This window comes from Carassius carassius, chromosome 18 (genome assembly GCF_963082965.1).
Source record: "Carassius carassius chromosome 18, fCarCar2.1, whole genome shotgun sequence".
Lineage (NCBI taxonomy): Eukaryota > Metazoa > Chordata > Actinopteri > Cypriniformes > Cyprinidae > Carassius > Carassius carassius.
This window is the reverse complement of record NC_081772.1, coordinates 13,523,358-13,548,026: the sequence shown is the minus strand read 5'-3', so window position 1 is coordinate 13,548,026 and position 24,669 is coordinate 13,523,358. Positions and strand designations below refer to the sequence as shown.

The 24,669-nt window shown below is 38.3% G+C and overlaps 2 protein-coding genes across 3 annotated transcripts in view; one reads left to right on the top strand and one right to left on the bottom strand.

The window, feature by feature from the left end:
• Positions 1 to 253: 253 nt before the first annotated feature.
• On the top strand, positions 254 to 3,932 carry LOC132091873 (putative E3 ubiquitin-protein ligase UBR7). The gene is made up of 11 exons (XM_059497961.1): positions 254 to 571; positions 914 to 1,047; positions 1,320 to 1,380; positions 1,465 to 1,560; positions 1,764 to 1,817; positions 1,928 to 2,033; positions 2,200 to 2,321; positions 2,790 to 2,981; positions 3,128 to 3,308; positions 3,434 to 3,495; positions 3,599 to 3,932. Exons 1-11 carry the CDS (start codon positions 440 to 442, stop codon positions 3,689 to 3,691), a joined length of 1,233 nt encoding a protein of 410 aa, XP_059353944.1. The 5' UTR covers positions 254 to 439; the 3' UTR covers positions 3,692 to 3,932.
• Positions 3,933 to 9,026: 5,094 nt separating this feature from the next.
• Positions 9,027 to 24,669, bottom strand: part of LOC132092443 (BTB/POZ domain-containing protein 7-like) — a 62,145-nt gene continuing 46,502 nt past the window's right edge. The window contains exons 4-11 of one of the 2 annotated variants that reach the window (XM_059498676.1): positions 19,880 to 20,088; positions 17,428 to 17,503; positions 16,152 to 16,312; positions 15,392 to 15,535; positions 15,020 to 15,209; positions 14,391 to 14,569; positions 11,361 to 11,768; positions 9,027 to 11,075 (exon numbers count right to left, since the gene is read on the bottom strand). In XM_059498676.1, the coding sequence (XP_059354659.1) occupies positions 10,416 to 11,075; positions 11,361 to 11,768; positions 14,391 to 14,569; positions 15,020 to 15,209; positions 15,392 to 15,535; positions 16,152 to 16,312; positions 17,428 to 17,503; positions 19,880 to 20,088 (2,027 nt within the window). In that variant the 3' untranslated portion in view covers positions 9,027 to 10,415. The remainder of the gene's footprint in view (positions 11,076 to 11,360; positions 11,769 to 14,390; positions 14,570 to 15,019; positions 15,210 to 15,391; positions 15,536 to 16,151; positions 16,313 to 17,427; positions 17,504 to 19,879; positions 20,089 to 24,669) is intronic. The other variant, XM_059498677.1, reaches the window with a different exon arrangement.

The following is a 24,669-nucleotide window of genomic DNA, read 5'->3' as shown; positions in this document are numbered from 1 at the left end:
TAAGTGGACCTGGCAACACTGATCTACACTTTGAACTCTGACCTATCGAGTTGTTTTTGCGAAAAATCTGATTTTTTTTCTGTTTATCCGGCATCATTGTGCTAATGTGGGTGTGATGTAATAATACACGTAAGTCAGAAAAAATTGCTCTGAAATAATAAATTATATTTACAGGTCTCGCAACTCTCCCGCCAAAACATCTTATATTTGCATAAACCGGAAGCAGCATTGGTTTTGTTATTATCAAGCCCGAGAAATTCTTCGGGTAAATTTATGTCAAATTGCTTAAAACTTTCCCACATCTTTCCTTTATCTCTGTTACAGAGGACCAGCTGTCTCCAGTCAGACGCGCTCTCGTTGACAGCTGAGTTCGTTCGTGACTCGTTTCGTGCCCTGGAACAGGAACTAGACTTTTTTTTTTGCGCTCGTCTCTTTAAGGATGGCGGCAAACGATGGAGAGGAGGAGGCTACAGTATCTCTGGTGGACGTCTTAGAGGAGGACGAAGAGCTGGAAAACGAAGCCTCCGCTGTTCTCGGAGGAAGTGATTCAGAGAAATGCTCGTATCCAGAGGTTTGATGCTTTATGTAAACAAAGAGTTTTATGTAACAGTTTTTAGCATGCGAATTATACGTTGACAGCCTATTTCATCTTGGTTTTCAACGTGATTCTTGCAAATTGTTTGTTTGATTTGTTTTAATTTGGGGTTAGCACAAAACATTGTTATAATGCGTCGATGCTGCGTCTGTTTGTTGGAAATAAACGTTGTTGCATCAACAGATAATAGCAGGATCAACCAGGATGCCTTTAACAGTAACGTAGTTGTCAGTGTCAAATGAAGAATCTACATCATGTTATCAAATGAAAATAAGTTATATGTCCTGAAAACAAGGTGATTTGTTTTTGTTCTGACAGGGATATGTGAAGCGTCAGGCTCTGTATGCCTGTAACACCTGCACACCGAAGAGAGGAGAGCCAGCTGGCATCTGTCTGGCATGTTCCTACAAGTGCCATGAAGGCCATGACCTTTTTGAGCTCTATACCAAAAGGTGAATATTTCCACAAACCATCTAAAATAACCATTCAAGCTGTACAACTATGTTAGGAAGTACAATTGCTGTTGCTCTCGTCTGATTGTCTCTGACATTTTTTGAACATGGTCCGCTGATGAGGTTCCATCTACATGTTGCATATTATTTCATCAACTTTGTATTAATATTTATGTCACTATGATAGTGAGATATTTGTCACTGGCTGTATCATTATGATATGTTCCGAGTTTATTTCTCATTATTTCATTTAAATCATATTGATAATACAGGAATTTTCGATGTGATTGTGGGAACGACAAGTTTGGGGAAATGGAGTGCAAGCTGTTTGCGGTAAGTTATGTTTTACCGTTAGTTTGAATGCGTGTCTTTAAGTTTTAAGTGTACTAGTGGTGATTATGGTTTTCTGTTACACAGGATAAAGAAAAAGTGAATTCTGGGAACAAATACAGCCACAATTTTTTTGGCTTGTATTGCACATGTGACAGACCCTACCCAGATCCAGAGGACGAGGTAATGCAATTTAAGCTTTAATTTAAACTGCATTCTATAAGGTTCTATAATTCTGTTTTCATATATTGCATTGCATATTCTCTTTTTAATTATTAATCCCTATTTTGATTTGAATTGTTTTTATAAGAAGCCACTGAATATTTGGAGTGCTTGTATTATATTATATAGGCTACAAACATATATGAACCATGTTTTCTCTTCAGGTTCCTGATGAGATGATCCAGTGTATCGGGTGTGAGGACTGGTTCCATGGTCGGGTTAGTTTCAAATCAGACATGAACATGATTTAGTGTTCTTTTTCTGTGAAGATAAGCCAAGTAATGTATTCAGGTTGAATTGGTTGAGAACATCTAAATGTTTCTCTCAGCATTTAGGTTGTGTAGTGCCAGACTGTGTGGAGCTGCAAGAGATGATCTGCGAGTCGTGCATGAAAAAAACCCCTTTCCTTTGGGACTATGCTGCACATATTGCAGGTAATTTTTTTTCTGCTTCCATTTTGTATTTACAGATATTTAGTATGAAAATTAGTCCAAAGTTCTCTTTAAAAGGAGTGAAAATAATGTAACAGCAAGGACAAAAGTGACAGTGTTTACAACATTTATACATTTGTGAAGGTTTATTTTGTCTGGTTTGCTTCAGTGCCAGCCATAACAAAAGTAAGTCCATGCAAAGGAGAGGAGGATGTGAAGGTTGAGGTAGAAAATGATGAAGAGGAGAAGAAGATTAAAAATGAGAACACGAAGAGCCCTGTAGATGAGAAGGTACTTTGCTGTCGACTGTAATGTTTCCGTTTCTTGTCTCTAAATGCGAGGAAGATTCACGGCATTGCGTTTTATTCCATTTGTTTTTTTTGCAGACAGCCAAACTTAAATCTGCTACTTGTTTTCAATGAATAAATGTTTGAAGACATTAGATGTACTTATGATTTAAAGCCGTTAGACACAGACTTGCCTTTGTTTTGAAGTCTCACCACAAGGTGGCAGTAGTTCTGTTAAAAAATGCATGTCTGAAAGGGTTTTCATTGGGGAATTGGTTCCTCTCATATGCGTCATCTGTCTCAATGAAACCTGAATTTGAAGGAATCGAGCCAAACTAAATTTACGCCACATTGTTTTTTGCTGTTTTACCAACTCCGCTGTATGCCTGAGGAAGTTTAAATGATTTTAACAATTTACACTGGAAGAGAGGAATTAGTGATCAAGATTTGATGACCTTCTCTCTAATGTCAGGTGCAGGTCAATGGGACATCCTTCTGTAAGCGGAAGCACCAGGAAGAAACGGAAGGTTCCTCAGAGGAGGGTTCGTGCTCCGGTTGCAGGCTGAGAGAGATGAAGGCCTCTGGGAGGAGCCGGACTCTTCAGGGCGCTGTGTTCTGGCCCTCTGCCTGGCGCACAAAACTCTGCACTTGCACTGACTGCAAGGTACAGATCAAAAACACACATTACAGAGGAGATTTGCAAGATAATAGGTACTGTGTTCACCTTTGATTAACTGATGCAATTCTGGAACATAAAAAAAATAAAATAGCAATATTGTTAGTAGTCTCATGTTTTGCTTTCTTGCTTAGAACCTCTATGCAGATGCAGGAGTGCCTTTCCTTATGGATGAGATGGACACTGTCCTTGCGTATGAAAACAAGGGTAAGTCCACAGAGCAGGCTGAACAAGCAGGTGGAGCCGAGGGTCGCGACCCCTTGATGTCAGCCCTAAACAACTTAAATCGGGTTCAGCAGCTGGAGATCATCCATGGTTAGTGGAGTTTATTGCTACTAATATCCTTATGTGTGAAAGCAAAACTAATTAGTTTTCTGATTGACGTGAGATTTCAAATGTAACTACTTGCTGTGAAGTTGACATTTAATTTTTTTCCTCAGAATATAATGACATGAAGACAGAACTGAAGGACTACCTGCAACGATTTGCAGCAGAAGGAAAGGTAGGTTTTCAGTGTGTTTTATTTTATAAAATGTGTCGTGTAGTTGAAGGTAAAGCTTGTAGTGTCTGGTGTTTATTTTCTCCACCTCTCCTTCCCTGTTTAGGTGGTGACACCCGAGGACATCCGTCACTTCTTTGAACAGCAGCAAAGCCGCAAGAGACGACGAGCCAATGCAGGCCAGTACTACTGCAGTTAAACAGCCTTTCGCTCTGCCACTTCAAGCATACCAGCTAAATGCAATCCTTCATGTTTTCCCACTCAGTCTGTTCATTTCAAGGCCACCCATGGTTTTGTAAAATAAATACGCAGTTCTTATTCAGGCCCTTACTACCTTGTATGATTTTGACCTTGTATAGTGATGTATAACAGGTTCTGTGTTTCCAAAGATGTAGCTGAAATTAGACCTGCCAGGGCTTGATTTTGAGATGACTTTCCATTCAACTTGTGCTGATTGGCATCGGTGTCTAGATGGAAAAATTAAAAACAATGGATTTATGGAAAAGCACTTCTATAATGTCACAGAAATATGACGTATGATTTTGTCACTCCTCAGGAGCTCTCTCTTTTAAGCAATTTAAAATGTGGCTGTTATTTACAGAAGGCTGTTTGGGAAGTCACAATCACATGACTGCAGCAAATATTCACATTCATGTACTCCGGGTAAATAGTTCTATTGCAAGAATCTGTTTAGTCAAACCCACGTAAGCGCTTTTTCAGGTTGTCGAGGTACAATTGTGAATTGTCTAGTAATGCTTTATTCATTTGATCTTATTTTAACCTGTTTTGTTTGTAGATTCTGTTACTTTTTAATGTTCTATCTTTGAGAAATAAATATGGTAATACATTTGGGCCCTGTGATGTGTCTGTTTATCCCAGGAACACTCCATTTGGGAAAAATGTTTCTGTTTACATTTCATGTGGTCAGTAATACCTTTAGGATTTCTTAAATTGGTTTCTCAATTTTATCTTAAAAAATAATTTTGTTAATCAAAGCTGATAAACTGATCAAGCCTTATACACTACTTCAGTGGGTAAAAAACTGACCAAGGCCACTAAACTTAAAACTTTTCTAAAAAAGTACTGTATGTAAAATAATTCACCTGTGTAGCAGGTCAAGGTACATACATGCAGAACAGTGTTCTGGTCCTTGGTAAGTGACTTAGTGACTGAATTTCTGAGGACTCAAATCCAAAAAGACCCACTGCCTTTTCTCTTGCTGGATGATTCTTCATTGCAACTGTCTTTCCGGTGTTCTTACTGCTGCCAAAAAGGTTATCCTGAAACTGGTTGGATCCATCTACCCCAGTTATGTTTACTTGGATGTCCTACTGGCCGGACATTGGCCTTTTGGAACATACCACAGCCAAAGTACATGAGGAAAGACACACACACACCAGAAAGACAAGGACCATTTTAGTTGAACTTCGACTCTATCAGACCTCTTGAAATCCTGAGATGTACTTGTTATCCCTCTAATACTGGTTTGGTTATAATCTTTTTGCAAATAATCTTTGTTACAATGTTGTGAAAAAAAAAAAGTGCTGTATGATTCCAGTCCCAACTTAAATGTTAGGTATGCTCTGACATGTCACAGGAAACCGGTTTTAAATACTACTGAAGCCAGATCATTCAGAGGGAATGAGTGCCTGCAGCTAGTAATTCACATAAACAGGCCCAAACAATATCCATAAGTACTTTCTATCAATCAATCTATCTATCTATAAAAAACATTAACCTTAAATAGATTACATTTTTATAAGGCTCCAAGGCTTGTGATTTTGCATAGACATTGTTTCAGTTGTTTTTAAATTGAATTGTACATTTCAGTGGGAACCGAATAATGATTTCTGCATGGAAGTGTTTATGCAAATTGTGTGGTTAATGAATGAGACCCGCTCTTTCTCTGTCTAATGGCAAGATGTTACTCACTGCTCACCTGGCGAAAAACAACAAAACACACACAATCATTATAACTCAAAACTATTTATTTCCAAGACATTAGTCACCTAATTGCAGAGTAAAGTTCATAACTACACCGGCCAAAGAAAAGAATAGAAAAATAGACACTTTCCACAACTCCACAAAAGAATGCTTTTTTTGTGTGTATGTGTATATATATATATACATACACACACACAAATAAATGCACATGCACACGTCTCAAATAGATATCGCAGGTTTTATATATATTTATAAAAAAAACTTTACATTTTACATACAACAAAACACCGTATTTCTGAGGCCTGTGATCAAAGGTACCAAAAATCTTGAAAAATATCTTTTGAAGGGGAAAAAAAAGACATTAAACATTATGCACACTATGCGTTGGCTACAGTATTACAAAGAGACGGTTTAACAGAGGTTTGTAGAAAGGGCTTGCATAAGACAAAAGGAGTGAGGTGGAAGCCCAGCCTCAGGCAGGGAAGGCACTGACTCATCTCCATAAGAGAGATAGAACAAGAGCGAACCTGGAGATCTCGACTTAGAAGTCTACAAACACAACTTCCCTTGCCCCTCACACATCCAAAACACAAACCTTCAGTTCAGTTTAGCCTTGCAGCACTTTGGAGATAAATAATGCAATGCCATGCAAATATACCAAAAGGATTAGGAATGAATGGTCAAGACAAATGGCTGTAAATCGAAAACTGAATAAACAGAGGTTTCAGTCAAAATAAATCAATAGAGCCAACAGAGGGCGCTATTCCACAACAAACGTTACACACATCACCATCAAAAAATTTAGTGCAATGGGTACCTTCATCAGTTCTAGCTTTTTTCTTTCTCAGTTTAAGCTGATGTCAGGCTTAGTGGCCAAAATCATTCCCTCCAAAACGAACCCAGTATTCTTAAGCAATGAAAAATGACCATCAAACACTGTGCCAGTTCAGTTCTACAAGACAGACTCAGGACAAACTCAAATGCATTTCCAATTCATTCCCTAACAGTCTCTCAGGCAAGCAACCCACAAATCTGACAAAACCCAAATGACCACAAATAGCATCTGTGATAGAAATGTATTAATTATGAGGTCAGTGTGTATCTCAAATGCAAAATAATACCTTCAAACTGTGCATTGGCTTCTGCAGCATTCAAAACACACCCTCAAAGTGATCTGATTGGTGTTTTATAACATGAAATAAATGACTTCTTAGCAGTTCAAAATGGCCTGAGTATAGCAGAGGCGAAGGCGATCCAAGGAGTTTTCTTAACCTCCCCCTTAAGATTAAGGCATGGCTGGGTCTAGATGGGACAGGATCGCTGGGATAGGCATTGACGTCAAGAAATAATGTTCTCAGCTGGCAGGAAAATCTTTGAGTAGCAGCAGTAGGCCTAAATATCCATCTGTCGATTTTGGGTCATGGTTACGCAGAGAGTGTGATTCTCTAGAATGACATGACAGACCTCAGATCTCCTCTTGGCTGCCTCGAAGAGAAGTGCTGATGCCAGTTACTCCGTGCTCGGAGTTGCAGGTAACAGTCAGAACATGCAACTGTTACATAAAAACAAAAACATGAAAAATATCATACCGAAAGGTCTTTGCTCGTCATGACCCAATTCAAAATGGCATTGGTAAAGAAGCATGGACCCACAGCTCAGAAATACTGAGTTAGAAAGTCAACACAGAATTTAAGTGATAGCGCTTTTGACAAGAGCTTCTGACACATCAAAAGGAGAACATGTGAGCTGGTGATAAAACAACTCAAGTGACAGGTAGATTGAGATGTTGTTGCTCTGTGGAACACATCCATTAGAATATCTTCATTCTAAATAAATATGTTTAGTAAATCGGTTCACTCGTCCTCTTTTTGCTGTGGAATGAGGTCAGGGAAGATAGCCTTAAGTAGGCTGCGATGCATTGCTTTTTGAGAGAACCACAGATACTTTACTGAAAGCTCAGTCTCATATATTATGAAGTTTGTTATACGCCAATGAAAAGGTTTAACCATTTGCAACAGGGACTGAAGAGCTACATCCTTGAGATTCAAAGACAGCCTCCTACTAAGATTCAGACGACTTCAACTCTCTGAGATCACTTGCACCCCAGCTAGGGTCTACGTTGGATCTGACCCTCTGAAGCTTTGTGGGATGGTGAACTGGAGCGCTCCCACTCAGGGTTCATGACTCTTTCAGGCTTGACTCAAGAGGTGGACTGCAGTAGGAGTCCAGAAGGACCCGTTCATTGCACTGCAACTGCATCAGGCAGCTAACATTTCTGAAAAACGACCAAGGGTAGATGGAGAATAACACATGCTTACTGCCATAATAACACCTGTGATAGTAACTGTTCATTATCATGCAAGATGGCATCATCCTCACTTTCTGCACAAACAACTTAACTGTGCTGTTTTGTTTAATCTCATAAAACAGGAAGTGTAAGGGAATAAGATGAGGAACTTTACAAAAATATGTGAGAAAGTGAAGAATATTCCAGCGGATTTCCAGCTGTTGGTTCTGGTCCCTCAATGATAAATGCTCAAGGTGAGGCTCAAGAGGTCTGAATACGTTGATAAGAATATAAAGAAGGAAAATCAAATTGACTGAAATATGTTGAGAGAAGCTGGTCAGAGGTAGAGTCTCTCTGGCACAGAAGATCATAGGCGTTTTAATACGGTGAACTGCATTGCCCAAGGGAAGGTCTTAAGTCCGTAACTACAGATGCAGCAGTAACCCTACAAGTCTACTAGTCAAAGTGCCTGCGGAGAGACCAATAAAATCAATCGATGATAAATGTCACCAAAGAGTCTGTTTAACAAACATGAATCTCAACCCAAGGGTTTCAGTTCAATTTGCAGAAAAAAACCCTGGTAGATAAAATAAAATGCTTCAGATATTCATCCAAGCAACACAAACATCCTCCCAAACTCATCTTTGGTCTAATGGTGGGTTCCTAAAAGTAAAAAAACAAAACTGAAAACTGAAACTCAAGCCTTTTACCAGCGTATAAATTGTCTTAGCACTTTTATCTGGCAAGATATAAAATGACATTCTTCGTATTTCTCAGTACGTTGTGCTTTCAACCAATAAAACGCTTCTTGTGCTCAAAAGAAAGAAGCACTCAAAGTGAAAAATCTGAGATGGATACAGCTGAGGATCGTTTGGATATTCAACAGAGATCCCATCCAGTCTAACAGAACAAGAGATTCTTATATAATAATTTTTGAGAGCGTGTGAGAATACAGTACCATCATCACTTGTGGGGAAAGGCTATTGTTGATTATCTTAAAGTGATAGTTCACCCAAAATTCTAATTCTTTCATCATTCACTAACCCTGATGTCATTTCAAATCTGTGTGATATATTTTCTCTCTGCACAACACAAAAGATATTTCGAACAAATGTCTCGAGGCTTTTTGGTCCAGACAAAAAAGCCAATAGGGTGCAATCCAATGTTGATGTTTTTGGACCCCACTGACTTTGACTGTATGGAGAAAAAACATTCTTAAAAAAATCTTCTTTAGTGTTCTATAGAGAGAAAAAAAGTCACAGGTTTGGAACAGCATGAGGGTGAGTAAAAGACGACAGAATTTGCATTTTGGGTGAACTAGCCTGCATATTTGCTGTGTCAGTATAATCTGAGAAAGGTTGTGAGGAGAAGAAAGCAAAATGAATATTTAAAATGAAAAAAATCTGCACTATTGCACAATTATTTAAGAATACAAGTATTTCATATGTTAAAAAAGCTTTAAATAAGTCACTTCATCTATAAGGTATGGTGTGCAGCAGTGTGTATGATATTGTTTCTTAAAGAGTTGTGTAACAAATCAAAAGTCCATACTCTAAATCCTTGTGTCCAAGACACTAACACAGAATTCTGTTTTTTTGCAAAGCCTGTTCATGACATCATAATTGTTGGTCATCTGCTGACAGAAGCAGCACAGAAAAGCTACTGAACTCCCAGCCATGGACTTCTGCCATCCTACAGAACCAGAAGACAGAGGATGTGGTGTGAGGTTGGTTTGGTTGCACGTCCTGTACAGTTCTAGAGAACGAGGCTGATAATGATCAACCCATATTTGCAGTCTCTCTGTAATGCCACCAACTGCAGCCTTGGAAAGAGAATCTGAATGCAAAAGAGGATGCCAAATGTTTGTTTGAGAGGACAGATAGTTTTTAAAGTTAAATACACTGGAATAAATCTTGCAGATCTGAGTTGTGGAACATGCTAAAACAAAGCCCATTCACATTCAATGGTACATCTGTGCCATTGCAATGCCTGATAAATTGCCTCATAGGAGACAGGGGATTTTATTTGTTTTCTTTTTTGTGTTTTATCTCGGCTTTTAAATTGCACAGGCTAATGTAAAAGCCAGCATATACAGCAGATTACACAAACTATTACTGCCACTCTGCCCTCAAATGAAGAAGGAGCTGTTTGTCAATGACTAGACAAAATGATGATCTTGCAACGTAGTGCCTTCATATTTGTTTTTTACTTTACTCCCAAGGAATGAAATCTGTGCATCTAGATGAATGTATATTTCTCCAGTCATCTCAGTCTCGTCTGTTCTGGGACATGACAGTTAAAGAAATATACTGTGATATCTGTACATTAATATGCAGCATGTGAGGGAAATCTGAAAACCTGGTTATACAGAACAAAGAAAAACATTTCAGGGCTGTTGAATGAAGTCCTTGGACCTCTCAGATTAAAATATTTAGCATTTTTAACCTTTTTCCAGGGTGCACACAACCAAACCAAGCTCTTCTTCCTCTTCCTTTTAAACCTATCCAGAGCAGTTTACAGAACATCTCCCTCTAGTCTTCAGAAAAGCAGTCACTCACGTAGCTTATGGGTGTTCATCACTTCAAGATACTGTCGGCCCTCGAAAGAACACAAAGTGCAGGACTGCTGGTGCCTTACCTGTTAGCTTACACTTAGCATTTAAATCAGTCCTCAGTCTCTTTTTAATCAGGGGTCAGAGAGCAGACTTTCTGTAGGGGTATTCAGGTTTGCTGGGTGACCTGCGGTCTCGGGTACCCAACCCTCCCTCGTCCTCAGACCCAACGTTCGCTCCTAAGCTCAACCCCATTCCTTCTGGAGCAGGCCGGCGGCCCATGGGCCATTCCTCATAATGTTCTGTGGAGGGGCCAAGCCCACAGGTGAGGTCCGTCTCATTTATGGGCCATGACCTCTGCACAGCTTGTGCAACGCCCCCTTGTGAGACGATTGCCAAGCCTAGTCTCTGCGGAGGCTGTTCCAGAACATCCAGGCGGAGGGATTCTGAAGCCTCGGAGTAGGACGGAGGTGGTGCTCCACCACCTGCCTGACGGCTGTGGATATAGAGGTCCGGTCCACTGTAGGGAGGCACGTGACGGCCTGGGAACTCGTAGAGATCTGGGAAGTCAGGCTGTGGGCCCTCAGGCTTGGGTTCGGCTGCATGCCGCTTTCGGGAAGAGTGCGGGTGACGACTCGAGTAGCTGTGGGAGATGGGAGGTGCTGTAGCAAGATGAGGGTGGGCTTCGTGACTCTCTACCTCCATGGAGACCTCCGGAAGGCGCCGCTCCTTCAGGCTCATTGCTGAAACACCCATGGCGATGTCCGGCATGAACTCGTTGATAACAGGCTCCATGGTCTGCTAGAATAAATCAGATAATGAGTATTTAAATTAAACATATTCTTTAGTGAACTCTAAATGAAAACCCATTTTTCATACTGTACAATATAATGCTGTAATGCCTAAATTCACTTGAATTTATTTAGACAAAATAATAGAATAGCTTCTCAGTGCAGTTCATAACCAAATCCTACAAAAATCTACACATTTCACATGAATAATAATAACAAAAATAAATAAATTAATTAATTAGATCGTATAAATTAATATAAATTATAATGAAAATAATATATTGGTATTAATCACCATTTGCTTGTCAGGATGAAGATTCCTCCCCCCCTGTGCATTAGTGCAGTCTGGGGGCAGGGGCTTGGCTCCTGGTGGGTAGGCTGGGCTGGTCATCTTGGACGAGGGCTGCCTGTGAAGGAGTGCATGATTGCAGGGGTAGGAGAAAGATCTGGAGGGAGGTTGGGTGGGGACCCGAGGTCTCCAGCCCGTTTTATACTGCTGCTGGCTATGGCCCGGTGTGGCTGGGGGATGGTAGGGTGGAGGAGGAGGGGGCAGAGGGGGGCGGAAGCCCACCAGAGCCTCCAGGTCAGTGAACATGCTCTCCACAGCTGGTGTACTGTTGACCCGGCAGCGACCTGACTGCCGTAAGGCCAGGACGGGACTCTCGTCTCCAAAACGCTCCTCGGGAAAGAATTTGTGCGGATTCTGAAACACAGTACATGTACAGGACTTTTAAGCTTAAATGTAAGACTTTTAAGACCTGCACAAATAAAATTTATTCCATATGAGCGGGGTAGGGCAATGTCTATAGTAACATATTGAACTGTAAAATTATTATAAAAAGCAGGATTTACAGTTCAGATACAAGGTTACACAAAAAGTTTTATAAAATGATACATGATCAAGCTCCCTCTTATATCCAGGATATACTGCATGTATACACTTCTGGTCACTCTTTGAGGTCTTCAGGCCAAGACCTTTTAACTGTTCCTAGAACACGTTTTAAAACAAGAGGTGACCGAGCATTCTGTGTGGTGGCTCCAAGGCTCTGGAACTCCCTGCCATTAGCCTTGAGAGCTTTGGACTCAGTGGAAGCTTTTAAAAAACGCCTTAAGAAGCATCTTTTTAGACAAGCATTTAATTAGCAATATGGTTTTGTATGTTTTTGTGTATTTGTGTATATTTGTATGTTATGAGTATATGTGTATATGTATATATGTTAAGTGTATATATATATATACATATATATATATATACACTTAACATATACACATAACATATATATATATATATATATATATATATATTTTTTTTTTGTGAAGCACTTTGTGACCTTTTTGTCTGTGAAAAGTGCTATAGAAATAAAGCTTACTTACTTCACTTTTCAGCCTTTAAACCACTTTTAATAAAATCTTAAGTCCAAAGTATTCATTGAAACAATTATTATCAAATTATAATATTAATTAAATAATTGTTTTACCATCCATTATCTTCTTCTCAATCCACATTTACAGCTCTGTGTGTTTGCAGGGTAAAAACATTGGTCAATTTTCACATTATTTAATATAATGTGTCAATATAAATTATTATAAATGTATTAATGTACTAATGAACACATTCATTTGTACTGCAATTAAGTGTATACAATTTAACAACTACATAATTTCTTAAAAATAATAATATACAGATGAATATTTAAGTCATTAAATTCAAGTTCAATCAAACTGCGTGTTGCGTTCGGTTACTACAGTCTAAACGATGAAACTCTCTTCAAGAGCGCACAGTAACTGAGGTTTAAAACTGTTAAAAAGAAAAGGCTCAAACTAATGCACAGATTTAATACACTACGTATCAGTAGCTCTTCCCTTTGTACTAGTGATGTCTGGTTCACGAAACGAATCGTTCGATTTAACTGCTTCTTCTTAGTGAAATCGGACTGAATCATTTGAAACCGTTCGTGTCTCCAGTAAGCATTAATCCACAAATTACTGAAGTTATTAAATTTTTTTACTTGGCTCGCACTCCCTCCGAGTGAAAATAAACAAATATCCCAGAGTAATTTATTGACTCAAACAGCACACTGCAGAGCAGCTTGTGTGTTGTACTAACTTTTCTATGTGGACTCGGAGGGCGGCTCAGCCTGTGCACTGTGGATATATTTTTAGGAAAGGTGTCATTAAGAACACACCACCATATGAAACCTTGTCAAAAATTAAAACAAAAAAATTAGTTTAACCAGAATACACTGGGATCTGCATTTGCAATAATCTGTCCCTGTAACATTCAACCTTACTGAACCACATATAGTGCAGTATGAGTAAAGGAAGAAAAATCCAAGTGCTTGCAGGATTCTTTAGTTAAATGTATAAGTATAAAATGTATTTTAGAAAAAGACCATATATATTTTTAGACCCTGCTTTAAAGGTTCACAGTTTAAGTTTACAATTGTGACCAAATTTAAGACCTCCTGAAATCATAATTAAGACCTTCTTGTAAAATTTAAGACTTTTTAAGGACCCTCGGGCATGTTTGTGCTAGACATGCTTCAAAAAAGAGATTTAATAGGTTGTCTGGAATGCTGAAGAGGTTTTGACTCCTTCCAAACTATCCAGTGTAAGTTCACTGGTCAATTAATTGTGAGAACAAGAAGATATCACAGCAGTTCAAGAGCTCAGGGAATTTCAAAACCAAGGGCACAGTAATTGGAGAAACATGCTAGTCAAAATAACATGGAGTGATGCCGAGGTGTATGAATGCAGTTGTTCCCATCCAAAATTTTGTAGGACTGCAAGTGCACACTAGATTCTCAGTACACTATAGTTGACATTCTTGTAAAAGGAAGGCCTTTTAATATTTTTTTTTATTTACATGTGAAGTGACAAGTCAAGTTATCACATGAAATAATTACAGTAGAAATGTGAGTCTATTCTCCTGCCATCATAAGAATAAATTATGTAATTACATAAAAATATGATAAAATAGAAAGTTATTAAAAAGAAAATAGTTTTTACTGTATTTTTATCAAATAACCAGTCTTGCTGAGGTATAAGAGACCGGACTGTTGTATGATAGTGTAGATACACAGACACACACATTAATACAGATATTTGCAATGCATTGAAGGAGTGGTAAAATCTGAATAACACAATTCTCTCTTTTTAATATTTTTTTTTTTTGGAACAAAATCAGTACAAGTACCTGCAATCACAGGAAAATAAATTGTATTCAAAGGCAGAGGTAATACTAACTGACATGAAAGTCAGATAAATTCACGCTAGCCATAGCAACACTTGTCAGTCTCCACGCAAACAGGATGTGCTGGGTTACCTGTAGGAGTTCTGCAGCCCCGTCTGGTAGGCTAAACTCTCGAAGCACACGGATCTGCAGCTCGTAGCTGACTGTGGCGCCCTCACCACAGTTCAGAGCATATGCTCGCTGCACCTGGTCTGTGTGACGCAGCTCCTGAAGCCTACGGATCATTTCCTTCACTACTGCCAACCTGGGCACTGAAAGACAAGGTGATGAAAGGAAAACAGATGACTTATTTAATGTGCAAATTCAGATGAATAAGCCCATCAGTTAACAATATTACATAGTTTATAAATAAATTATATTTTTATTATTGGTGTTTTTTATTGTTTTACATAACACCCACAGGATCAAAAAGTTTGCCAAACATACAAGGCCAATGTTTCCACTCACATAATATATATCTGAAAAAAATAGAATAGCAAAATTAACTTGAGAACACCATGTCTCATGGTTTGATTTATGGGATTTGCGACTACATCTAGATTAGGACATGATTTACTTGGTTTATACTTGGCCTCTGTGAATGACTTGAATAATAAAATGACTTGATAAAATGAGTCAGTTTCATAAACACCACAATCATGTATAAACAAGTATTTTATACGAATATATAGTGCTTAGATTTGAAGACTGGCTTAACCCACCTGGTATCTCATTAGCAACCACAGACGGTGGAGCGGTCTGGCTGCCAGCCATTTGCTGGTGGTTGATCATGTGACAACACTGGGGGACGGCATTGTTTACCATGTAGAGTGTGTCGGGTACATTGGACATGCGAACCATGCGCAGCCTAACCAGGTCAGTCTGCTCGACCATTATCTCCTCCAAAACCACCTGGAGGAAAACACAAAGTTAAATGCAAGTCATATAATGAAAAGAGTGTAGCTAATAACTGCACTAAGATTATTATATAAACCAAGTGCCTTTCCAAAAAGGTTTGATTCACTTACTACAAATTTATAAAATTTAAAAAAGTACTTTTTTTTACGTATGTGAGGTGAGGAAGAGCATCCTACCTTGGCCTCCTCTACAGAAGGAGAAAATAACCGTGGGCGAACATAAATGCCAGCACTCTTCTGCCGGAGCCAGGCGTTGGCTTTGCCTCCCTCTGCTGTGGGCAGCATGTCAGAGGGAGGAGTGCTGATCAGACCCCTCTTCATCTGTTAAAAGCAGAGGAAAAGTCTTTACCGATACTTGAAGAGAGAGGTCTAGAAGAACGATGGAAAGATGATGTAATTTGTAAACGATTAATTTCAAGACTGGTGAAAAAAAAAATAATAGAACGATATAGGATTAAACGCTACTCTTTTCTATTTTATCTTTGAGGCTTTTCCTTTATAAAACAGCAACACTGTGAAATATTGCTACATTTTAAAATTGCTGTTTTATATTTTTATATATTTCAAAATGTAATTTATTGCTGTAATGGCATGTGTGTCATATGATCCTTCAGAAATCATAATATGCTGATTTGCTTGTAATCGTTATTGAAAACTGTCGTCCGGCTTAATATTTGTGTGAAAAGCATGAAACATTTTTTCAGGATTCTTTGATGCATTGAAATGTCAAAAGAACAGCACAAAAAAAAAAAAAAATTATATATATATATATATAAACAGCATATATATATTACTGACCCCGAATCTTTTAAAAGAACTGTAAACGTCAATTAAGAGAAGCTGCATGGAGTTAAAAAGCAAGTCTGACTGCCCCTTAAAGTTCCTGTTTAAACTGTACAAACCAGAAGACACAAAGAAGACACACAAACACACTCACAGTATCGGAGAGGACCTCACTGTTGGTTGGTAATATGTGCTCCGTTCTGACAAAAGGCAGCAGTGGAGACAGAATCTCTTTAAGCTCTTCCAGGTCCAGATCCCTTCTTTTCACACCACGTTTATTCACACTATGTGCAGTACCACTTAACAGGTTAGGCTCTGGGCAACACACAGATACACACCGTTTCAAACACATACACACACAAGAATTTGAGTTGGAGGAAACGGTGGCCAAACTTTTCTAGCCCACAATATAGATTAGCAAAGATGGGTGGGCGGGTGTGTGCTTCCAGAGGATTAGCGGTATCACCATGCAGCTCCTGACTGCAGCCGTGCCCTTGAGCGAGGAATTTAAGCTCCTCTGCTCTAGGGATGCTGCATGGCATTGGACCCTGAATTACTACAGTATATGCACCACAGACAGCAAATCAGTATCATCTATAAAGATTGGTTAATGACAAAATGAAGGTGAATAGGTGCATTGCTGTTTCCCTTCAAAATGTGTTCTGGGGAAAAGCAATCAGAAATCGTGTTTGCGGTTTGGCACTAGCTATAAACGTTCAAGATAGTGTTAGTCTGGGTATATTTGATTCTATTGGATACACAGAGCAACTGCAGACCCAGGTCTGGAGCCGCCAGACATATGCTACGCTTCTGTATTGCAAAGCACTTGCCCTGATTTCTCCGTGCTGAGCCAATTATAGACATTACTAGACATTATGAGGATTGGGGAATAAATCATTAGACTGGGATAGTATAGAACACCATCTATAGCAAAAGGTGGAAATGGACAAATTCAGTGACACAGAAAAAAAGTTCAGCCCAGAGAAAAGTATGCATGTCTATGAAAAATATGGAGGAATAGTTCAGGCAAAAATTTAAATCTAGACCTTTCTTTGTCAATTTCATGTTGGCCCAAACCTGTATAACTTTCTTTCATCCATGGAACACAAAAGTAGTAGTTTAGCAAAATATGTGAGCTGCTCTTTTCCATACAATGAAGGTGGATGGGGACAACAGGCTATCATGCTCCCATAAGCACCATAAATATGATCAATATCACTTGGGCACAGCAATTCAGGTTAAAATATAGCACAAGTCAAACAGACCACATTTAAGATTTGTATATGAAGGCTTTTTTGTTTCATGAAAAAACAACATTACGTTTAGAACAACATGAGGGTGAGTAAATAAAAGACCGATTTTTTAATTTTTGGATGAACTATTCCTTTAATGTGTGTCTAGAGAGACATATCTAGAGAGATGTGTGATACCTCTATCGGCCATCCTCCTGATGAGCTGGTGTTCACCCCACTTTACAACATACTTGAGGATGTCCTGTTCACTGGCCTGTGAAGTGCGGAGAAGAACAGTACAAGTTTATGTTACTGAATTTAGTCAGTGCTGCAAAGCTGAAGAAGAGAAGCTTAAAGATGGCACATTTATTAGGACGATATCGAATGGAAAAACAGGAATGTATTTCATAACAGCGGGTCCTGCAGGTGCCAGGCAAAACCTCAGCAAAATGATTTTTCTACTATCTTATCTTACTGAGAATATTGCACAGCCAAAATCTCATTTTATTCATCGTCAGAAGCTGATCCCGGTTTAATGGACACAGATTAACCCTCAAACTAAATTACATTTTTTTAATATCAAGGTGGCCACACTTTCCTTAAATTAAATTATTTTAATTTTTTGCCTTTTTTACACGACAGTAGTAGAATGCAGACCTGAAACTAGGGGCGAGAAAGAGAGAGAGGGAGCGAGAGAGAGAGAGCGAGAGCGAGAGCGAGAGCGAGAGCGAGAGAGAGAGAGAGAGAGAGAGAGAGAGAACAGGATTTAGACATGACCAACAGCTCTTATGTCTTGGTAAGTCTTGACCAAGTCCAAACAACAACAACAATTTTTATTCAGAAGGATTTACAAATGAATTATTCATACCTATTTGTTAACTAACATTTTAAGCATCACAGAAAAATTTAGTTTAACACTAACATTTCAGACATATTGTCATGTGTTTGTCTCTCATCTTTTCTTGTCTTTATCAGCATTTTAATCCAACTTGTAGATGTCCTGGGAACATGTCCTGGGTTCATTAAAGTGGGAGCTAAACGCCTTTTCCAACTTGAGAACTATATATAATCACAAAGAACTGTTTATTACACATAATCTGTGCCAATATCATGAACCATAACTATGTCAGCATCACTTGGCCATTTAGTGAAGTTTGGGCTCCTCCTCCATGCATCCGATAAATGTTGTGATATGTCTTGCACACATCCATTCTGTTCTTCTTCATTAGTAACATGCAAATATAAAGAAGGTGTTGAATTTTATCTTTAGCTCTTTGCATTCTTTCTTATGTAGACAACAGGTTAAGTAAAAATATGAATAATCAATATACTGCAGAAATTTAACTAAATGCTCCTCTTTTTTTCTCCTGTGGTTATTTTTTTCTTGCCGACTAATGAGCTTATGGACGCCGAATGGTTATTCTGAGGTAAATGTATTGTTACGTGGCATTGCATTGGCATTGTAAAATTTAAAGCTGATACTTTATTAAAATGTAAAAGAGCACAAAGCTTGTTGTGATAATAGGACGGCTAGTGCAATACAAATATTATGAAGTTCAAGCATTGATAGAACAAAGTGTATTTTGTTAAGAAGTCATATCAGTATCGATTAGAAACAAGAATTGTTCATGATATTTCTAATATCCACACAGCTGACAGCTTTACCTGTTGTAGTTTGCTCAAATTGTGCAAAAATTTTTACTTCGCACATCTCCATTTTCTCTCTCTCATTCTGCCACAACTGGAGCAGTTTTAGGAGGTGTAGTCAACAGTGTTTTTTCCACTTTTACATTGACATAACAAAAAATGTGATCGCAAAACAAGCGGGGAAAAAAGGCATGCAAATTTTCAAGTTGTAACTTGTAAATGTATATAATTGCCAGTGGCAATCCTAGCAAAAACTTAACTTGCAAATTAATATTTAGACCGTTTTAGGTGCACTCTGGAGCCCTGCGCACAGGAGTGTGAAGGCGCTAACAGACTGTGTGCCAGGCTCTCTATATAAGCTCACAAAGAGACTTAAGGGGGTCATCTGATACAGCGGACTCATTTGTCTAAAAACAAAAGCAGGTGACCTTTAAGAGAAGGGAGCTCGAATCAACAGAGATCAATAAACATACTGATACGGACACTCTGCTGTCTGAAATGGATAGGCCTGAAATCCTGTAATTTTTTGTGGACTGAAATAAACAAATTTCTCAATAGTGCAATATGATTCAGTTACCCTGAATTAACACTGTATGCTTCCAGAGAGAAAATGAGTTTAACCTTGACGAAACTGCACAAAGATCATGTGTAACAGACCTTACAGCTAAGTTGTTAGAAATACTGACCTAGAAGATTTTTATTCAGATTAACAATTGCGAGCCTTTTTCTGAGTGAACCCCTTTTTAACAACCCACATTTCATAAAAAAAAGCACCTCATTGTTTGCACACATGAACATATTCTGTCTGAGGATCCAATAACATGTCCAGTTTGAACAACTCTATAGTTAACAAAATGTTATTTTTCATATCTAGGAAGCATGTATCTGTATTTACAGTGCAGATTATTTGATTCATTAACAGCTCCCCTAAAATCCTGAACTAGATAATCTTGCACTGGGAAATCTGCAAAGCACCCAAGGAGAATTGGTGTACGGTTATCACCTGCAGGTAATCAGACTGAATGGCCGCCAGCAGATATTCCTTGCTAAGCTCGTAGAGGACGTCAGAGGTCATGACCTGGCTGAACTCCTCGCACAGGAAGTGCATGGCCTGCCGATGAACCCATTTGGAGCCGTAAGGCTGTGAGCTCCACTTCAGGATGGCCACCACAGAGTCCAGCGAGATGCTGTCTGCCACAATGTCTTCACAGCCTAAGATGAATAAACAATGACATCACATTTTATTTAGATATAAACAGGGCTTCAGCTGCTCTTAAAACAAACATGTGTCCAAATGTAGTTAATCAAAACTTTAAAACTAAAACATGGGTGGTCTAAGAGCTAATGCTCTTAGAATAGGGCACTATCTCCATCTGCCCTCTATGCAGTTTTATTTATTTATGGAATAATTTTCTCATCACTGTGACTGTAATATAACACTTCAAGTTAAATTAAAGTGCCCCTATTATGCCATTTTGAATATTGCCTTTCATGCAGTGTGTAACGTAGCTGTACGTGAATGTAAACAATCTGCAAAGATTTAAAGCTTAAAGTGAACAAAGTTATTGTCTCCCAAAAGAAAGAATTGAGGCTCTGAACAGCCTAAACGAGTCATCAGTAATTTGAATCCTACTTCCGTGATGGCTACATGTCACAGGGTAACACATTTGCATTATTCCCACCTACTGTATGTTCTATGTTGGCCAACCGCGAACAACTTGACCCACCCTCAAACACTGTGGCTTGTTTGTGTGGTAAACATCATGTCGAGGAGACATGGTTTCCTACGCTGTGAAAGTAAATTTGTTTTATTTTTACTTCTGAAAGTTGAGACTGCAAAGAATCAGTGGTTAAAATTCACAGTAGCGCTTCTCTAATCTCGGGGAGTTCAACGCGGGTTTCACTAAACGCTTGCTCTTGAAAGATGGATCAGTTCCCAGTTTATTTGGACCAGATGTCTCCACTGCAACATATCATAATCATAACCTGCAAGTATGATAAATAATAAATCCTTATAATTTCTCTTGAGCATTCAAAATACGCAACTATGGCAATGGGTATATCGATTGTGACATGTGCTGTACGCGGTAGACCAATCACAACAGACAGGGCCATCTGACCAATCACGGAAAGGAGGGGTTTAGAAAGATTGAATCTTAGAACTGCTTTGAACAAATCGTTTGAGAGTCACTGGAAAATTAGGTGATATTAAATGTATATTTTGTGAAAACTAAAGTGTTTTTTGACCTTGCATGTATGTAAACCTATTGTAGGAGACTTCCAAAACAATATTAGGAACCTTAAAAATTGCATAATAGGGGCATTTAAGTTAAAGTTAAAATGGAGTCCTTAAATACGGCAGGAATATATTCTACCACAATAAATGCAGATATGTCAAAAATATTAATGAAAATATATGCATTTAAATGTCACTGTGGAAAAAGATAATTTAAAATGTGGAAAATAATTTACCCATTTATTTACAACAAAAACACTGCTTTATGCTGCTTCAATCTATGCCTTGAATTACTGATTTGATCTGTTTTGTCTCTTCTATTCAATATTTTCGGTCTCCTTTTCTGTCATCAAAGGTCAAAAGAGAGGCATTCAGTGCAGTTTAATCAGTAAATGCCATATCCCGCCCACACTCCCACAGTGAATCAAGAGAGTCAATCTCAAGCACACGCTCCTGACCTATACTGGGACCATCCACCTGGGTGCAATCGAAACATTTTGGCTTTACTTTTCAATACTTGTGCGGCACACTTGGGTTCCCTTGGTAAAATTCTTATTACAGTGACATGAAAAACAACCTGGGGCCACAGTGTTAAAGTAGTCTAATTCCAAGGTAAAACCATGGACTTGGCAACACTTGATAGGAATTTTCTGTTATGACATGCAGTACATTTCTTCTGCGAGGCATTTTTAGAGTTTCTGCGTGAGAACTAGGGCTGGGCGATATATATAATGATATGATAATGCGCACCTAGTCAGTAAATCCGGTTCTTCGATTACCGCTAAATCGCCATCACCTGCTTTCAAATAGAGCGACTTTTAATAGACAGAGTCGTAGATCACTGACAAGCTACGCAATATCGCGTTCATTATCGAAGGTGATTCATCTTGGCTAATGAACGCGATATTGCATAGCTTGTCAGTTATCTACGGCTCTGTCTATTAAATGCCTCTCCATTTAAAAGCAGGTGATGGCGATTTAGCAGTAATCACGGAACCGGATTTACTGACTATCGTTAGATATATTGCCCTAGTGAGAACTGTCAAGCTGCAAATGAGGAAAACAAAAAACAAATTGTAGCCTTTACCAAATCACGATTCGAGTTTAATTTTGATTAATCATACAGCCCTAATTTGTATCAGCTACGCTCGGCAGAAAAATCAAACACAGTTGAATCAACCCTCGTTCCTGAACCCAGACAACAATTCATAGCATCTGGCTTGACCATGTTCGATTTGTTTTATGCAACAGTAAAACATGGCTGTTCACTTTCAGAAGTTGTAGTGATGCCTCTTTTCCCTGAAATAATGTGAAACATATGCTGGTTACATAATTTTTTTAAATATATTTGAATAAAACTTATACAAGAAATGAATACAATAGAAATATTGTATTGCATATCGAATATTGCATTATTTAGCATACTTTCGCATATCGCATTTTTCTCCAATTTCATACAGCCCTACTTCAAAATATATTCTTCTGTGTTCAACAGAAGAAAGAAACTCATACAGGTTTGAAACAACTTGAGGGTGAGAAAATTTTAATATTACAGTGTGAGATAGTTTAATATCCAGCCTGGAAAGCAGTGCAGTATTTCCTAATAAACCCATCCAAATTAATTATAATCTCTGCTCTCACAGCCATAAACTTGTCATTTTCAAAAAACAGTATCATATTAGCCTCTAGGGGGCGTATCACCCAGCATCCACAAATCTCATCATTCTTTATTCACTTTGTAATCAATGTGTAGACTATTCACATTGGGCATGAGCACAGAGCACCAAATCAATGTGAGTTAATGAAAGTTAATGATTAGGTGTGAGTTGAATTCAAACTTAAAGAATGATTTCAGAACTTACAATAAGAAGTTAATAATTACTTTAACATGAAACGAGTGTACTAACACGAGATCAAAAACAAAAGCAACACATGACAGGAAGACTTTGCACAAACAACTTGCAGTGCTTTCCACTAAAAAGCACTTGAATGCCAAGTGCAGAAGATTTGATGGTAAAGAGTCCAGAGCAAACACTGCAGATTTCATCAGTACTTCAAATGTTAGCTGTGTGGACTCTGTATCTACTTACCATATCTTTAAAAACATGGGAAATGCAGATAAATAGTGTTGTTTTTAAACAGCATCTCAATGTTTGGCTTAAGAGCAAATACACATTCAGAATAAAAACATCTATTCAAATGAACTGGACAAAATCTGCATCTGCTAAAATGTAAATAGATGTAAATAAGGGTTTATTTAGAAATGTGAGAACTCAATACAGAAAACAAGATGCAAGTGAGAAGTGTCGGTGGGTTTGGACTGTGGAGCAAACATCTGCATTAATGTGTTCTGATTGGCCTCTTCTTGTTGCTGATCACTTGTCCGAAAAGCACAGATGTCCTCCTCAGCAGTTAGTGTGGCCTCCTCATTAGTGGTTTGATCTTATGCCCACATTTGCTCTGTTTACTCCAAAACCTCCAGAGCTCCCTATGTGGGCAGCATTTTTAGACATCACAGTCTTGATGCAAAGATCGTTCCAAAGTAATTATACTATACTATTTAACACCAAAAACGATCAATAAAAAAAGGGTACAATATAAGTAAAAATTTTACTTCATATTCAGCAAAGAACCTGAAAAAAATGTATCAGTGTTTACACAATAATTTTGAGCTGTAACATAACCATTTTCAGCATTAATAAAATTAAGGAATGTTTCTTGATCACCAAATCTGCACATTAGAGTTATTTCTTAAGGACCATGTGATACTAATATTTATAGTAATGACTGCTAAAAATAAGTCATTAAATAAAAAAAAATAAAATAAAAAATAAATAAATATTCTACTGGCATCAATCGCTATTTAAAAACCTCATTTGTGCTGCTCATAAATTTCTCTTTGTATACAACTTTAGAAGCCAGCAGTATATAACAAAAAACACAAAAAAGCTACACGGTGCATGGTGAGAAAGAAGGATGATGAGGATGCATGAGGAAGGCCGACTAATTTCAGCAATGTGGAGCTGCTAAAAAAATGAGACATTTAAAACTAATTTCACAAAAAAAAATTTTTTTATTTCAAATTATACCACTAAGCAAGGTAACGTTTTATAACAGATTCAGTATACATTTAAAATATTCTTCTTGTGAACAAACACATTCTGTCATGGACTTAAAGCTAACAACGAAATACGAAAAACCTAATGGCAGTCTTGAGCTCATTTTACAGTTGAATACACCTGCTATTGGAGGAACACAGCAATGCGGAGACAGTGAAGGACTAATCATTAGGGTATCTATTAGCCTTGAACAAGTGCAATCCCCCAATTAACTAGCCAGAGCCCCGGAGCTTGGTATAAGGGATAGACAGGAAAATAGAGAGAGAGGAGAAGAGATCGAGTGAGCGAGCCAGCAAGAGAAACGGCGACATGCTGAGAGGAAGAAAAATGAGAGGAGGAGTAAAGATTAGGAGTGTAATGTCAAAAAGGACAGAGGTAGAGGAAAATTAGCCCAGTCTGTATGACTGAATGTGAAAGACGGAAATTGCTGATAGATAG